At 37.9% G+C, this 18,148-nt stretch overlaps 3 protein-coding genes across 3 annotated transcripts; 1 reads left to right on the forward strand and 2 right to left on the reverse strand.

Moving 5' to 3' along the window:
• Window positions 1–602: 602 nt before the first annotated feature.
• BDW74DRAFT_189010 (putative carboxylesterase) lies at window positions 603–2,554 on the reverse strand. The gene is made up of 5 exons (XM_073731871.1): window positions 2,186–2,554; window positions 1,904–2,121; window positions 1,650–1,831; window positions 1,257–1,598; window positions 603–1,208 (listed from the first exon to the last, which is right to left on the reverse strand). The coding sequence occupies exons 1-5, from the start codon at window positions 2,368–2,370 to the stop codon at window positions 630–632; spliced, it is 1,506 nt and encodes a 501-aa protein (XP_073578355.1). The 5' UTR covers window positions 2,371–2,554; the 3' UTR covers window positions 603–629.
• A 203-nt stretch (window positions 2,555–2,757) lies between these two features.
• Window positions 2,758–4,905, reverse strand: BDW74DRAFT_171422 (Six-hairpin glycosidase-like protein; the record flags this gene model as incomplete). The annotated part of the gene is made up of 6 exons (XM_073727304.1): window positions 2,758–3,459; window positions 3,645–3,856; window positions 3,909–3,966; window positions 4,031–4,238; window positions 4,286–4,326; window positions 4,381–4,905. 6 exons carry the CDS (start codon window positions 4,903–4,905, stop codon window positions 2,758–2,760), a joined length of 1,746 nt encoding a protein of 581 aa, XP_073578356.1.
• Window positions 4,906–5,297: 392 nt separating this feature from the next.
• BDW74DRAFT_189012 (uncharacterized protein) lies at window positions 5,298–8,056 on the forward strand (the record flags this gene model as incomplete). Its single annotated transcript, XM_073731872.1, has 1 exon — window positions 5,298–8,056. The coding sequence occupies exon 1, from the start codon at window positions 5,369–5,371 to the stop codon at window positions 8,054–8,056; it is 2,688 nt and encodes an 895-aa protein (XP_073578357.1). The 5' UTR covers window positions 5,298–5,368.
• Window positions 8,057–18,148: the final 10,092 nt, after the last annotated feature.

Here is an 18,148-nt window from a genome sequence, read left to right on the forward strand (position 1 = left end):
CCAGCTTGACCAAAACCAACGGGAGTCAATACTCATATACCCAGCTTGAATCGTGGGGTCAACAGGCCGTTCTCCCCATCTGATCGCCCTGGCTGGCATGCCAGAGAACCAGGTTTGGGATCCTCCGGCAATGTTCCTAGCATGTGGAGCAGCCAAATCCAATCCGGTCATGCAGTCCGTCGTTCGATTGGCTTGGAGGGCCCTCCACAGCCCGCAGGATGCGTGGTGCGCGGTACCCCGGAAATTGCTCAGCGTTCGGCATGTCGGGGAGGAGCTTAAATGCCGGTGGCTGCGGTGGATCCGGAATTCATCCTCTGGTGGAGTTGGAGAGAGAACAGAGAGCGCGTGTGCTGGCGACCCCACATTAGTCAGGCTGAGTAACAGTGGGGAGAATCATGGACGGGGAGGGCAGAGCAGTGCTCGGAAGTTGTTTATCGGGGAATTGCCGAGGAGACATCGTCTGATGGTTTTGGTCTGATGGGTTGATGAGGAATTTGAAGGAGAGTTTGAGATTTGTGGGAATTGTCGCGGGGTGCAGGTCATGTCCGGTACCTAGGTATACGTAAAATAGAGTAGCAAAAGGGAATACAAAATCTATTGCTGCAAAACGCAAAGGTATATAAAGACGTCTAATTCAACAAACTAATCTTGCCCGCCGTAAGCGCAAAGACAATGGGTAGATAAACTCCAATGCCAGCCTCCTTCAGTACACCAAGATGCTTAACCCTGCGCCTCGCCGCGAAACCCGCCTCTGAAATCTCCCTACACTCGCCGACAGGCCCAAAGGCAAAGCGCTTCTCAGGATTCCACGGGCTTCGCCCGTTCACAAACGCAATCCAACGACGCCGCATGTCCTTACCGACTGCATCGGCGGACGGGTTAAACGAGAGATCGACGCCGCCAAACAGGAAGAGCAGGTCGACAGCGTGGTGCGCTCGAGCGGACGCTTGCCAGGGGTTGACCTGGTCAACGACGTACTTGAAGACGCGCGTTCCGGCCGCGGAAACCTTGTCGGAGATGATTTCGATAGGGAGGGTGTAGCGCGCGTCGTTGACGAGGTCGAGGGCGCCGAGCTTGCACGCTGTTGGGCGGTCGGGGACGACGTTGTATAGTTTGCGGAGGGTGGTGCCGTAGGTTTGGTCTTGCTCGAATGCGGAGGCGATGGTTGGACCATCTGAGGTTTCGATACCGTTGCGCCAGATGACAGACTGGGCTTGTTAGTGCATGGAATGACTGTCTAGAGAGGGTGAACATACCTCGTACTCCGTATCTCCAATCATGATCTCATCTACCTGCTCAGGTCTCGTCTCCCAGTTTTTCAACTCTTCGTCCTCCTGGATCCACATTGTGTTGACATCGCTCTCGTGTAAGGCTTGTAGGAGAGAGGGGACAGAGGCCTTTCGAAGCGAGGCCTCGCCATATGACTGCACCTTCGCCTCTAACGCCTTGATGAGACCGTTACCCCGCTCGACAGGTAGCGGTGATGATAGGTACAATGATCCGGATGCCAGAACGGCTCTTTTCACCGGAGGACCCGTGATAATGTGCGCATGGACGTAGATAGCGCCAGCGCTTTCTCCAGCCAGAGTAATGTTCTCCTGCGCCACCGATTAGTTCCACACAGTAGAAGATTGTATAAATCAACGTACTGCATCGCCGCCAAAAGCACCAATGTTCTTCCGCACCCAGTCGAGTCCCAGTCGTTGGTCCTTGATCGCGAGGTTCGTCTCGCCGCCGTCTCCGAAGCTGAAAATGTTGAGCCGGTAGTTGATCGAGACGAAGATGAACGGTTGGCCGGATTTGACCGAGTCGGCGACGATTCTAGTCGGGTCTGCACGAAGCACGAAGCAATCAATCAGCAATGCTACAGTCGGATAACGAAAAGAATAAAAAGGCAACGAACCGCAAATCTTCGACGCCGCAGAGCAGAACGTCATAATCTGCGAGCCACCATGAATCCAAACCAGCACTGGCAGATTCCCCTGATTCGCCGCGTCAGGCGGAGCCGTGATATCGACGGTCAAACACTCGAACTCATCCTCGGGCTCGTCCTCAATCACAAAGTCTGCCGGGATTCGCAGGAGATGGCGGACGTCGATGGGGACTTGGGGACATCGGGGCCTACACCGGACAAAGCGCCATTAGCAATCAAGCATTAACTGGAAGGATGTAGAGGAGGGCATACCCAAACCGTGAAGCATCAACAATCCGCCCGTCAAACCCATCCACCGGCTGCGCGCGTTCAAAGCGACCAGGAATACTGGCGTACTTGATGCCGCGGAAGTGGTGAACGGTTGTACTGTCGCATGCCGTCTCAATGCCGGTGAAAGTTGCGTTGAGCGCGTTGTGCTGGACTTGCGGGGTCGTCATGTTGGAGCCTTGGGGGATGAGTGTGTTGAAGACTTGTCGCGGAATCAAATTGAGTCAATTGACCGGCTTCGAGGCAAGCTCCTCGGATTTCGTGCAAGGATACCCCACATCGTCATCGTGCTGAGCGCTTTCGGCTGTGATGATGCGCGTCGATCCCGAATTGGAGTGGTTGAGCAGGTGCCCGGGTGGAGGGACATGGCTCGTGGGGCTTTGTGGGGAGAAAGCGAAGAAAGTGGTGGCGGGGCGGAAGGGAAAGGGGAGGTGGTGCTGTCCCTTCTCCGCTCGGCGTAGGTTCGGAGTCATCGGCGCTCTTCTTATCCAGGACGGAAATATACATCATTTTATTAGATTATTCAACTATATTCGATCTGAAGCGAGGTACGGCCGTCATATTCTCACTCGTCTCGAACCCTTGCCGCCGCGCACCCGGAACGGCTTTTGTCCAGGCAGATAAACCACCCCCTTGGTTCCCCGCGGCGTTTCCCAATTTACCCTGGCATATTTCCCATCGACCTTGACACTGGCTGAGAACTTCCCCAGCGCGGCTGCAAACCCACCTTCAAACTTGTGTAGGTCGGTGAAGCCTGCCGGTGCCAGCACCCACTCCTCTCCCGCTGGCTTTGTCACCCGCAAGCCGAGCATATACTCCGTGAGAGTGGACGTTGGTCCGGAACTCCAGCCATGGGAGTGGGAGAGATACGGCGATCCCTTGGTATAGCTTCTCTCCAGTCTATACTCCCAAGTGCCATCGACAGTAAAACCCCCAGGCGTGGTCGACTGGGTGCCATTTTCGTGGTCTAGGTACCAACCCCACAGGTCCCTGATAAGTGTTAGTGCACGGTCCGGACGGCCGGCTTTGAAATGCGCGTCCAGCTCAATGCTTGAGATGAACGGGGAGACGTTGTCCAGAAGCTCTGGGCAAGAAGGCTCAATGGGCGTCCAAGTGGTCGTGAGATAGTCTGATATACGCCGGGCTTGACTGCTATTCGAGCTTGACGAGATTACGCCGTACGCCAAAGCTAGACTATTGGCATCTTGAGGGTACAAATCCGAGTCTGGACTATCCTTGAACGCGCCGATGTTTTCGTCCTAGAGGTGCTCCATGATCGCCGCCTTGAGGGTCTGTGCTTGGTCGTTATAGTACTCCGTCCAGTTTCTGGTTATCGAGTCCGAAAGCCAGCTGGCAATTGCTGCTCCACCGGCGAGCGCCCGATATAGTCTGCGGAATTGAGGATTAGTGGCCATCATCAACAAGAAAGTGGGAGACGATTGACAAACAAGATACTGGCCGAAGCACGTTCTGCACCATACGTGAACCGCCCCCAATCGCGGTCTGCAGTGACCTTGACTATGCCATTGGATGACAGAAGGCTCAGGCTACGGTTAAGGCCTTTCGTGAATTGAGGCCAATGGTCGACGACAAAGGCCGCGTCTCCAGAGTAGAGGAGGTAGTTGTACGTGCCAATCAGCTGCCAAAGGTGGTATGCTACAGCGGTTAGCTCTTGCTCACTAGTGCTGATATGGATGAAACTGCTTACTGTCACTATTTAGTTGATCGTTAGGCGGCTCAGCCTTCGGAAACTGGCCATTGTCTGCCTGCAGCCAATTGAAGTCAGCCTTAGCTGAGCAGAAGGTACGACCGAGGAATAGCACAACATACCTGATTTGCAAAGATCACAGCAAGAGCGCTCCTCGCGCTATCCAGCTCTCCAGTGTTCACAAACACACTCGGAAGCGCAGTGCCCATATCTCCAGTCCAGATCAAGCGGTCTCTCTTGGCCCCATCCACAAGCACGGTATCCTCATTCCTGATGACCTCGATATTGTCCCACCCGTCTAAAGTATTGGGACTCGGCGTTCTCATACCACTGTCTCCGGAGATGGAGTTGATTGCAGAGTCCAGACGCCGGCGTACCAGATTTTATTGAGCAGCTCATCGGAGGAGTGAAAGTTGCCCTGGTATGCACGGAGGTTGCTCCAAGTTGGTTAAAAGGACAGCTCCAGGGTGACGTTGGTGATTGTTAGAGTCGAGTTAGAGGCGGAGTCAGGGAGGAACAGAGTCAAATAGCAGAAGCCGCCACGCAGCTTTGTGTGGGGCATGGTATAAGTCCCATTCACATCTGGTCCAAGATTCGCAAAGATGGCCTTGTCGTCTCCATCGCCACCTCGAGAGCTGTCAGATACTCTGCCAATATGGCCTTTTGCTTCTGTGAAGGCAAGTCCCAGTTGAGTTGGAGGGCTTGTGAGGATGTATTTAACAGTCACGAGGCCTCCTACTTCAAGTCCGAAGTCAAAGACAAGGTCATAGATATTGGTGTCAAAGCTAATTTTCGATGGAAATGTGTACTCAGACGCCAACTCTCCAATTGGAAGACTGAGCACGGCCTTTGGCTGGACGGTCCTCGACGTCGGAGCGTAAATGTTGGATTCCCATGGACCAGGAAAGGCCGGTTGCAGTGGTCCTGTGTACTGGACACCTCTCCAGCACGATTGGGCTAGGCAAGCGCCGACTAGGAGCGACAGAATGAGAAGCATCACGTTGGAAAAGATGAGTTGACTGATTCCATACTTCAAACTAGAAGAGACTGTCGGCAGAAATATGCACTCACCCAAGCGATCAGATAAATGGTAATTAGCTGGGTGGACGCCTCGGGCTGTTTACCCCGATGGACCCTGGAGATCCCAGACCCGATGCGGGGGTGGCTGAGCCATTTTCCCGTGCAGATCCATGTGAGGAGCAAGACAGCAGCTATGACGGAATATCTCGAATCAGGCTCCTCGGCTAAAAGGCTAGCGACCGTCATGCAACCGGGCATTGGCACTTGTCGTACGCTGTCCTAGACCTGCTATCCCCGACTACTGAGTACCATTGGCGGAAGAATGCATTGGAGTATACCCGACCCTTCCAAACATGCATAGGGCAAGACTTTAAGAAGGGGCAGCTTCCCCGCTATACGCAATGACCACATCCATCTCTTTATGAGCAGAGACCATCGTCATGAAATTTCTGTGCTGCGTCTATCTGGGTTGGACCCTTGGGCTGCTGGGTGTACCTGCCCAAGCATCACCCGTCGAAAACACAACGGCGATCGCTTCTCGCAATGTCCGTGAGCGGATCAGCCTAAACAAGGACTGGAAGTTCTGGCACTCCAAGGAGATTCTAGACAATGTCGTCTACGACCTTCGTCCTGATGCGAACGATTCTAGCCTCGTTGTGCTGAAGCCTTGGGTCCTTCCCTCGGCCAACGACTACATCGCAGAGACGAGTGCGCAGTATGAACGACCTTCTACCGAGCCGGATATCGACCTTCCTTATGTGGAAAACGACTTTGACGACAGTGACTGGGAATTGGTTCGCCTGCCTCATGATTGGGCCATCAAGGGGCCGTTCTACACGGACGAGGACCCTGAGATAGGCTCGGCCATGGGAAGACTTCCGGTTCAGGGTGTAGGTTGGTACCGACAGAAGCTGGACGTCCCTAGAAAAGACCAAGATGAACTGGTTCTCTTGGAGGTTGACGGCGCCATGTCCTATCCGATTGTCTGGGTGAATGGACACTTGGTCGGTGGATGGCCGTACGGATACAATTCGTTCCAGCTTGACCTTACACCATACCTCGAGTCAGGCAAGGAGAATCAGCTTGCCATCCGGGTTGAGAATCCGGCTGGTGACTCTTCACGATGGTATCCTGGTGCTGGGATTTATCGGAATGTGTGGTTGACTAAAGTCAACCCTATCCACATCGCGCATTATGGAACGAAGGTGACAACAAAGGATGTCTCCACGCGAAAGGCCACCGTCGGCCTCGAGGTACAAGTCCAAAACAAGGCAGACAGATCGCAAAAAGTCGAGGTCGTGACGGAGATCTTTGAGCTTGACTCTAAACGTGGCCGAAAAGTTGCCCAATTCCCCCGACAAGCCATCTCTTTGCGCTCCGGAAGCAAGGAAACAATATCTGTTTCCACAACTGTTAGGAACCCTCGCTTATGGGGCCCTCCCCCGAGCCAGTCGCCCAATCTTTATGTCGCCGTCACCTCCTTGTACAATGCCAGAGGCCGCCTACTCGACACCTATGAGACCCAGTTCGGAATCCGGTCGGTTGAGTACACCCCCGACAACGGCCTCCTCGTCAATGGCGAGCGAATACCCATCCAAGGAGTCAACCAACACCACGACCTCGGTGCCCTTGGAGCAGCATGGAATAACCGCGCAGCCCAACGCCAACTCGAGATCCTACAAGAACTCGGCGCCAACGCAATCAGGACAGCACACAACCCCCTAACACCCGAGCTCCTCGTGCTGACAGACAAGATGGGCTTCCTAGTCCTAGACGAGATCTTCGACTCCTGGGCACAGCAGAAAACCGAGTCCGACTTTCACCTAATCTTCAACGACTGGCACGAGCCCGATCTCCGCTCCTGGCTCCGCCGAGACCGAAACCACCCCTCTGTCATAATCTGGAGCTACGGGAACGAAATCGCCGAGCAAAACAAGGACGCCGTTGCAGCCGAAATCGCCACATCCCTCCAGACCATCCTAAAACAAGAAGACACCACCCGCCCCACCACAGCATCCATGAACAGCGCCTGGCCAAACTCCTCCTTCGCCGCCGTGGTCGACCTCATCAGCCTCAACTACCAAGGCGAAGGCCTGCGCTACGGCCCAGCCTACACCCACCTGACAGGCAACCGCCGCAGCCCACAATACGACGCATTCCACGCCGCGCATCCGGCAAAACTCATTCTGGGCAGCGAAGTCGCCTGGTCCCTCAGCAGCCGCGGCTCCTTCTCCTTCCCCGTAACGCCCTACACCAGCGCCCCCGTAAACGACACCTCCGGCGGGAACTCGAGCACGCTCGAAATCTCCGCGTACGAGCTGTACTCCGCAGACGCAGGGTCGTCGCCGGACCGCGTCTTCTCCACACAAGACCAGCACGCCTTCGTCGCCGGCGGGTTCGTCTGGGCAGGCTGGGACTACCTCGGCGAGCCGTACCCGTACTACGATGGCGCGCGGAGCGCGTACTCCGGTATTATTGATCTCGCGGGGTTTAAGAAGGAGCGCTTCTACCAGTATCAGGCGCGTTGGCGTCCGGATTTCCCGATGGCGCGGATTGTGCCCCATTGGAGCTGGCCGCATCGTGTTGGGGAGATCACGCCCGTGCATGTCTTTACGTCTGGGGATGAGGCGGAGTTGTTTCTTAATGGGGTATCGATGGGACGGCGGGTAAAGGAGCCTCTTACCTACCGGATCCGATGGGATGATGTTGTCTATGAACCTGGTGAAGTCCGCGTTGTGGCGTATAAAGATGGCACCGAGTGGGCGACGCATACTGTCCGCACAGCAGGAATGCCAGCAGCCCTTCGAGTTACCGCTGATCGTGCGGAGATAGCCGCAGACGGCGAGGACCTCTCGTTCGTTACCGTGGAGGTCGTTGATGGAGAGGGGAATGTCGTCCCGCAGGCAGATAATCTGATCCATTTTGAGATCTCGGGGCCCGGCGAGATCGTGGCCACGGATAATGGGTTCCAGGCGGATTATACGGCTTTCCCGTCGCGTGATAGGAAGGCGTTTAATGGGTTCGCGCTGGGGATTGTTAGGGGGGTGGATGGTAGAAGGGGGGATGTTGTTGTTAATGTGTCGAGTGAGGGTGTTGAAGGGGGGACGGTGGTTTTGAAAACGGTCTAAGCCTGAATTTATATTGTAAGAAGGGACAGGGGAGAACACTTTCGGCACTGGTAGATGAATTTGATATGTATAGCTGCTACTGCTACTGTTTGTCTACCGTATGCGTATGAAAAGCCAGGTTGAGATTCAGTTGGAGATATTGGATGCTTAGGTACGAAAAGTCCTCGCGTCTATCCCTGCCTCCAACGGCGGTATATTAGTTAGCAGGGTACACATTTCCATATCGACGAATTGATCACCTGGACTTCATTCCAAAAAGCACTCGTATCCTCCAACATGGGCGAACATACCAGGTACCCAAGACAAACATACCTAGCATAGCAATAAAATGACCGGAAGAAGCCTGGACCTACCCTACGCCCCAGATTACCAGTTCTCTCACGCTATAGCGGTAGAACTATCAGGTAAGGTCAGGCCACGGCCCCGGCCACGGGCACGCCTTTCCCCCAACGAACCCGTGTATGGGATGCGACACACATCATGCATAACCCCCTTCCTAGGGTACCTGGGTACCTAGGTAGGTAAATCTACCGTGCAAAAAACTACAAGCACCTCCTTGCTGCCTGATCCGGACGTTGCTGCTTTAACAGGGTAAGCCCGGTAAGTTAGGTGATCCGCTCACTGTTAAAGGTGATTTACTTACTTTTTAAAGATAACTTGCTTACCTCTTAAGATAATTTACTTACTTATTTAAGATAATTTACCCACCCTTTAATACTTATAATTACCCTATATTTACCTTATCCCCTTTTCATGTCCACACTATCTCTTTAGCTGCTATATTAAGAAAGTTAAGATACTATATTAAAAGATAAAAACAGGCCTAGCTATTAAAGCCTGACCCACTGCTATACTTAATAAAATAATACTAGAAAGTTCTTTTCCTTTCTTACTCTTTTATTTTTTTAAATTTTTAAGTACCATGTAAAGTGCGCTTATTATAAATTTATTATTTCTAACTCTGGTTATTTTTTTTCTAGCTATTTTACAAGTTTATAGTAATCCTAGGACAAGTAACTTAATCTTAATTTTATTATAATAATATTTAAAGGGAAAGAAAGGTAAAAGATTAATAAAAAAGCTATTACTGTAGTAAATAGCTATACTCGCAGAGTATACTGTGAATAAGATTAAGAATACTATAAGATAATTTATTTTAATAACTTTATTACTTTGTAAGACAAAGTTATATTAGCTTATATTAAGTAAATATTTTTATAGCCCTTTATCTAGTAATAGTTAACTATTCTACTAATTTCTTATTTATCTTGCGCTTTAGCTGGGCATTAAAGAAAAATAAGAGGATTTAAAATAAGGGTATTTAAAATAAATATCCTGCGCCTAATCTTACTATAATTAAAGATTTTATATATTTTTATATATTTTTTATTAATAAAATTTTTTTACTATATTTTATAAAGTCTTTTATGCTTAATTTTACGGAGCGGTTCTTTGCCGGATTTACACGTATTACTAAGTTAACTTTTAATAAAAAGGATACTTAGGATATATATATAGTTTATACTTATTTTATTAGGAATTTATCCTATATATTAATTATGGTAGTTTATTAAAAAAACTTATTAAGAAGGAAAAAATTATTAAAAATATTAAAAGAGTAAAGCATATATTTATATACTATAATCTTATAAATATTCTTATCTTACTATAAAATAATAATAATCCTGTTTTCATCCACCCAAGGTATAGAGTATAAATAATATTTATTATTTAAAAATACCACTACTCAGGCACTTGGATTAGCATATTTATACTAGATATATTAAAAGCAAACAAGCATGGACTATAATATAAAGTATATTACCTAAACCTTTTTACTATTATTATCCAGATTTAAGCTAACCTGTAAATAGGATATTAAGCTTTATATTTACCATAAACTAGATAATAAGATAAAGCTGTTTTTTTGCCTTAGCAAGATTTAGGTTAAGAATAATAATAATTTAAAAAATATAATATATGTCTAGCCTTAAGAACCTTAAGTTCACCCTGCTAATAATATTTAATTAGCTTTTATCTTATAATAAAAAAGCATAAAAAGCTCTAATTTAATCCTGTTATCTTTCTATTAAAAATAACTTTTTAAAATAGCGTGTTTTTGCATATAAACTTCTTAAAGTCTTTAAAAAAATAAGATTTTAATTATAATAATCCAGTACCCCTTTTCTAAAAACTATCCATGACTAGAAAGCCTATTTTATAAACTATAACAAGGGCTAATAAAATAGTTAAGTGCCCATGGACTTGGGAGAGTTTTTATAATTTATTTAGGGTAGTTATTATTAACATAAAATATTTTAAGATTATAATAATTTACACCCTTAAGTAGCGATTAGCTAATATACTTAATAATAAGTTTAAATTAGCTTTAAAATAAATACCTATTAATTTAATATTTACCTATAAAAGTGGCAACTAGGGCTAAAAGAAGCCAGGTCCTTATAAAAAATTTAAATATTTTTAAAAAAAAGCTATATAAATTATACCTTAGCATTAAGCACTATAAACATGTTTCTTAAAAAAAGATATACCTTAATTATATTAAATACCTTTAAGGGGTGGGTAAATACCACGCGCTTGGATATCCAAGGCATTTACTGGCAGAGCGTTAGCATGCTATTAAATAAAATAAAGCTTTGCAAGAACTTAAACAGTGACTTTAAGACCTGTAAAAAAGACTTTATGCAGGAATTAATACTAGGAATAGTAATAGTAAACATGCTAATAATAATAAAGGTAATAATAATTTTAATAAAAATACTAAGTTTACTATTAAACTTACTAAAAAACAGGTATAAGTCCTAAGGGACCGCCTTTATAATAATAAACTAGTAAGATACCAAGATAAGTGGATTTAAAACTGTGTAAAGACACAGGTGAGGTTAGGAGGTAAGGTTTTAAATATAATTATATATAATAATATTATATAATGCCTTTCCAAGGCACAGCCTAAATAACAGCGCGTTGCTAAGCTAATGCCGTTAAACAAGTCTTTTTCTTATTAAAAGATGCTTTTTATTATTAAGAGCCTCTTAGTCTATTATACCAAAGACTATAATATTTTTTACTAACCTGGGGAGGAGCCCCTAGATAAAAAATGCCCTATTAAAAATTATAACTTTAATTTAAATCTATAAGTTTAACCTTTAAGCTCTAAATAATTTCCATCCCTAGTTTTCTATTATATTATTTATTAGTCTTAAGCGCCCACAGCGGTTTAATCATGTTTAAAATTACCAGCTTAAGAAACACTGCAAGGCCTTTAATTATAAAATTACTTAGCTTAAGTACTGCTATAAATATTTTAATTTCTTTACTACCAGAGAATAGGAAGACTATTACACTAGTTATTATTAGTATAATATCTCCTAAAAATATAAATTAATTACTTACTATTATACCCTTGTTTAACCTGGTTATTACCCTTTATATCTTAAGTGTGATAGACTTGCACCCTTAAAACACATAAATACTTAAAAATAAAGTAATAAGTTAAGAGCCCGTATTAATAATATTAAATAAATAAGTAATAATTATTTTTATTCGCACCTAAACTGTAATATTAAGTTTAATAGTGTAATAAAACTTTGTTATCACTTAAGCAATATATATAAAATAAATAAAGTAATCTAGGATTAAATAGGTAATCCTATTTATTTATTATAAAAAAAGTTCCAGCTATCTAGTTAAATTTCCTAGTATTATTATAAAAAGAAAAGAACAGGCCGTGGAAGGCCAAAGAGTAAAGAAAAGGCAGTAAATTAATTATAAATAGCTTAATAACCTTTAAATTATTGTATAAAAGTACTAATATCCTCTAGATAATCCTGTATTAGCCTGTAATAACCCTACTCCTGCTAACAAGGGATCAAGCTTACTATTTAATAATCTAAATAAGCTTGTAATAAACTTTTACAAGTGCCCTGTTAAGACTGCTACTAAAAAGAGTCTAGTTAGGCTGTGCGCAACAGGGTCAACACTTAGCAGTATTATTAATAAAAATAGTATTATAATTAAAAAGTATATTTTTAAATATAATAGCCTATCCCCTTATACCTTTAACTAGTCTAGCTATTCTAACCTTATTACAAGTGTTAGACTTAAGTCTTTAATAGTTAGCACAAGCTATAAACTTCCACTAATTAATCCATAGATCTTGCTCGGGGACAGTGGCCAGCTAGTTAGATTAAACAAGGATAAATCTTAATTTAAAAAGATAAAGCATAAAGGCGTGCTTAAATTTTATATATATATTTTTTAAGAGTCTAAAATCTTACCTATAACTAAGGAAATCATAATTTAACAAGCTTTGGCTAGTTAAAGGAAGGGACTTAAGTATAAACATGTAAATAAATTTAGTTAAGATTACTAATATTAGTCTGGCTCTAATAATAGCAAGGCAGGAGAAAAATCCTTAACCTTTATTAGTATTTAATTTACCTTAGTCCTTATCCATGTTAAATTCTTCGAGCGGCGCAGGGAACCTTGTCCCAGGCCAGGCGGGCCTAATTACTAAAGCCTGGAAATAAGCCGCGTAGTCTTAAAAAAGCAAGACGGTACTCTAAAAGTCTGTTTAAATATAAGGTCTTAGTATATAAAGTAAAACACATAGTGACTATAAGATTAAATAAAGAATAACTAAGTGTCAGATAAAGCCTGCTAATCCGTCTTAAACTGGTGGGATTTAAGGATATTCTGTGCGCAAGAGTAGAAGGTACAAGTCTTAAGGTTAAAGAGCTTATATAAAAGATTAAATAAAAACTAAAAGGTAGGATAGCTTAGTTTTTAAAAATAATAAATAATATTTAAAACTATTTAATATTATAAAAACAGTCCCTTAAATATATAATTAAATTAAATTATTATAAAATACCTAATATAACCTTTATTATATCCTGTTAAAGCACCCGCTTTATAGTATTATATTAATTAATATAAGTATAGTCCCTTTTTATTTTAGTATTATATTATTTATTATAATTAATTTAAAATATCCTGTAACTCCAGTTCCTAATATAACAGTTAGTTATATTATATTATTATATTAAATTTATTAGTTAATATTAACCCGCGTTGGCCGTGTTTCCTAATAATCCCCCTTTCCTAGGTTCTTTATCCCTAAAAAATATAAATAAATGCTAGATTCTTAAGTAAGTTTCCTATTACCTATTTTTCTTAATATTATTTATTTACTAACCTTTATAATAGCTTCTAGCTTAGGTGTTTAAAAACATAACCTTAAGTATTAAATTAAAAAGTATGATTTTATAATAATTATTCCTTATGTTTAATATTTACAGCTAAATAAATCTTGTGTTAAATTTAAAAATTTAAGTTATTATAATAAATATATAAAAGGATGTTAAAAATATATTACTTTAAAGCCTTTTTTCTTAAATATAAAATAAAAATATCTTATTTAGGTGTAATAAGAGCTTTAATTAAAAAAATTTAAAATTTAAAAATAAATAAAGCTTTTACTTATAAAATCTTATTATTTTTAAAAGCAAGAATAACTTCTTAACTAATATACTAGTAACTTTATTTTTTATAAAATAAAAGAAATAAATAAGCTTAAAAGGCTTAAGGAGAAGAAGTAAAAATAAAAAAAAATAAAAAAAATAATAAAATAAAGTTAGTTAGCTATTATAATAAGTAGCAAGGGCTTTTTTATATAAGACTTTCTTAATAATATTTATGCTATAAAGGCTTTTTTTATGCCTTTATTTAATAACCTTTTTTTTAATTATTTCCTTGCTAAAATTTCTAAATCTTTTTAGGGTAGTTAAGATACCTAACTAGTTTTTATAAATTATTTTTTAATAAGTAGCCCTTTTAATAAATAAAGTATTAAATCTAATCTTTATATATTTATTAGTCCAGGATTTATTTAACTTTATATTTTTTATTAGTGTTAGTTACTTTATTATAATTATTTTCTGGATTTAGCGTTGGTTTAAGTAATAAGACATAAAATACTAGGTATACTTATATTTATGCCAGTAATAATAAGTAATAGTTATTATTAGCAAGATTTTTTTTAATTTTAAATAGCCTATATTTTATTATATTAAGTTTATTACTTAATTATTTACTCTTAATATTAAAATTTTTCTTTTTTATTATTTATTATAGGAGATAAACTCTCTCTCCCTTTTTTAAAAGTGGCATGTTTTTATACTTTTTATTATAATAAAATTTTATTCTTTCCTTAGCCCACCTAATATCTCATGCAAGTAATTTATATAGTATATTTTAGTGCTTAACTTTTATTAAGGCTAATTTTTATTTTTTTTAGCTAGTAATAATATTATATTATTCTTGGGTTTCTTCCTAAATTTGTATAGTAAGGCAAGATATTTATTATGGTATTTTTTATATTATTAATAGTAAACTATGCTATTAGTAGTATTTTAACCTAATTATCTTAGTTTTAGTTAAGGTAATATTATAAGAATTACTTAATTAACTATATTATCCTTTTTATTTATTTATTTATTTACTAGTAATTTATAGTTAACATGTCTTAACTTGTTCCGCATGCTTTTATAATTATTTTCTAAAACTTAGACGTGAATAGCTTGTTTTTATTAAATATAAATCTTATTAATAATTTAGTTTAAATAAATACTTCTTGCAGTATTAATAGCGCTAGTTTCTTTGTAGTAAGATTTTTTATAACTGGTTTAATAATTATATATTTATAAGTTTATATATAATAATAACTATATTAGTATAAGTAAGTCCTATAATAGGATTCTTAGATAATAGTAGCCCTGTAATAAAATTAATAGTAATACTTTCTTAAGGTCTTGCAGGGATATCTAGTATTTATATTTTCTTATATAATTAATATTAAAATAGCTTATTTTAATTATATTTATTATATTTTATAATATAGTCTTAAACCTATTAGTGCATCCTTGGAAAGAAGAATGCTTGTTAAATTTCTTTTATTATTTTCTTAATTTCTTAATATTCTTTTAATAGTAGGTTATGGTGTAATTTAATTACTTTCTAAATCATGCTCTAAGGTACCATAATTAATTTATTTTATAAGAGTAGTTTATTACTTTCTTTTTTATAATAAGCTCCCTAATTTTATACTTAAAGCTATTTATTATTTTATTATTCGTTCCTAAGTTATACTAGGAATTTATAATTATTAATTATATATATAGCAGCTAGCTTAGCATCCTGGTTAAATTTAAAAATATTTTTATTTTTATAAAAGATATTTATCTTAAGGTTTTTAACTTTAATTATATAATCTGGTCTTTAGCTTAACACGTCCGCGGTAATATTCTTTTTTTTATTAATATGCTTAACTTAAAAGTTATATTATAATAGCTGTTAAGCCTATTTAATTTATTATTTATTAAGTTTTTTTATTATTATAAAGTATGTTAAGTTCTTGTGGTTAGTTTAAATAATAACTTTATATTTTACTTCTTAAAGGTAATATCTCTATTTCTTAAATCCTTTTATAATTACTAATACTTCTTAATTATAAGTATTATACCTTTATTTAGTATTTATTATTTATTATAAAAAGAATATAACTAGTTATAACTTCCTATTTTTATTTATTTATTTAAGAACCATCCCTATGGCTTCTCCAGATATATTTATTTTTATATAGTATTATAGTTCCAGGTTATAGGGCTATAGTATAGGCGCTTTTTTAACTTTTTTCTTAATATTTTATACTACTTTTTCTTGCTTTTATCCCTATATAAAGGGTTTATTATCTTATAATAGTTAGGTAAGTAATCGTGCGTCCCGCGCGTAGGTAAATAAGTATTCTTATATATATCTTAAAAGTCCTAGGAATTTTTTAACTCCTTTTTTATTTATGAATATTAAGTAACTTAGGATTTCTTTTATTATTTCTTGCTTAATTTTTTATTCTTTTAGTGTATACTTTATACCCAGGTATTTAATCTTATTTATATTAAATATATATTTATTAATACTTATTATAAGCCCTGCTTTTATTAATGCTTGTATAACTTTTTTTATATAAGTATTATATTCTTCCTTGGTCTTAAAGTAAATAATAATAATTTTATTTATAAACTTTCCTAGTATATAAGTTATATACCTAGTAAATTTAGCTGGTAATTACTTTAGTCCTATAAGTGTAATAACCTATTTATATAATTTTATATTTATAAAAAATATTATTTTATAAATATTTTTAGCATATATTTATAAGTTATAGTAACCCTATTAAATATTAAAAATTATTAAAAAAATGGCTTTTTATAGGAGGTCTTTTTTTATTTTATATATAATACTTATTTAGTGTTATTAATTATTACTTTATTAAAAGGTAATAATTAATAACTAATTATTTATTCTTTATCCACGCGCCTTTTTTATTCTTCTTTGGCATTATTATAGGCCTCGAGAATATATATAATTTTAACTTATAAATATATCCTGCCTTTTTAAACTTATAAATAAACTTTATTTTTGCTTATAGTTTTACCGGTAATTTTTAGTATTATTATACCTGCGGTAACTTTTCTCCAGGTATTAGTAATATCATAGCTTTATAATAGCTATTATACTATGGTAATTAGTAATTAAGTTTTATAAATAATTTAATATATTTATAGTATTTTTTTAGGAATTTTTTAAGCACTTTAGCAAGTTCTTTTTTATACTTTTCTCTAGGCTTTAGTTATACAGCCTCCTATTATATTTTATTCTTTATTAATCCTAAGTTATGCGTTACCTTTTATTACTTATTTTTATCTTACTTTTCCAGAGCTTTTCCCGATGCTTCTTTAGTAACTTAAATCTACATTTTTTATTATTATTCTTTTTATGTCTTTAACTAAGCACTATTTACTAGCACTTTTTTAATTGTTTAGTTAATATCTAGGTTTTATTAAGTAAGCCATGTTATCCTAATAACTATATTATAAAATCCCTAAGGTATAATTAGCATAACTTTAAATATAATATTCCTAATATACTTGCCACTTTTTATTAATATATTATTCGTTATAAGCTTAGGTCCTTGGTGTATTAACTTACTTTTAAATTTAAAGATTTTTTAGTATTCCCCTGTAAGCTTAGTTACTAACTAGTATTTTTTAATAAATTACTTAAAGCACCCAAAGTCCAGTAAGATCCTTGCATACTTCCTATTTAACTATACTATAATAATAATTAATATATTATTCTTAATTATAAAAAGTGTAACTTCTTTTTAGTGCTAGTAATAATATTATTATTATACTTTAGCCTATTATATTAGTTAAAACTGGCCTATTTTTTAGTAAAATATGTAATATAAAATATTATAATTATAATAATTAAGTTTTACATGGTTTAGGTGTCCTGCTTTTATTTCCGCATAATTATATTTACTATTACCTAGAGGGTAATTATAGTTTAGTTATATAATAATTCTTGGTACTTGCAGTTTCCAGTAATATAGTTCTTTAATTTTCCGGTGTTATAAATACTTATTATTATAATATTTTATCTAGTTAATATCTTAATATACCTTCTTACTTAACTTGGGATAGTATCTGTAAAAATAATCTTTTATATAACTTAAGACTTTATTACATAGGCTTATTTCTTATTTATTTAATACTTACTTATATTTTTCCGTGAATTTAATATTAACATGCCCATAAGCAGGGCATTTTAAGAATATTTATTCTTTATATTTATTATATTTTAATATATAATCCTGCCATGTGTGGCTAGATTCTTCCTAGTAAACTACTCGTGCTAGTTTACAGTTACAAGATTTATTTTCTTTAATATTATTATTAAACAGGGTTTATGTCTGTGTTTCTTAAGTTTTATAATAATTTATAACTATTTTATTACTAATTAAAATTATTAAAGGTATATAAAACTCTTTTTTTAATTTTAAAAAGATCTTATTACTTTCTTGCAAGTAATCTTCTCTTTAATTTTTAAGAAGCTTATTCTTAGGCAATTTATATTTACTTAATATTATACTTAGCCTTTTTTAAGGCCCGTGCAGTGTCCTACTTGTGTTTTAACTTGTTATTAGTAATAATATTAACTTTTTTATTT

Source organism: Aspergillus multicolor (genome assembly GCF_047715735.1).
Source record: "Aspergillus multicolor strain CBS 133.54 unplaced genomic scaffold BDW74scaffold_47, whole genome shotgun sequence".
Lineage (NCBI taxonomy): Eukaryota > Fungi > Ascomycota > Eurotiomycetes > Eurotiales > Aspergillaceae > Aspergillus > Aspergillus multicolor.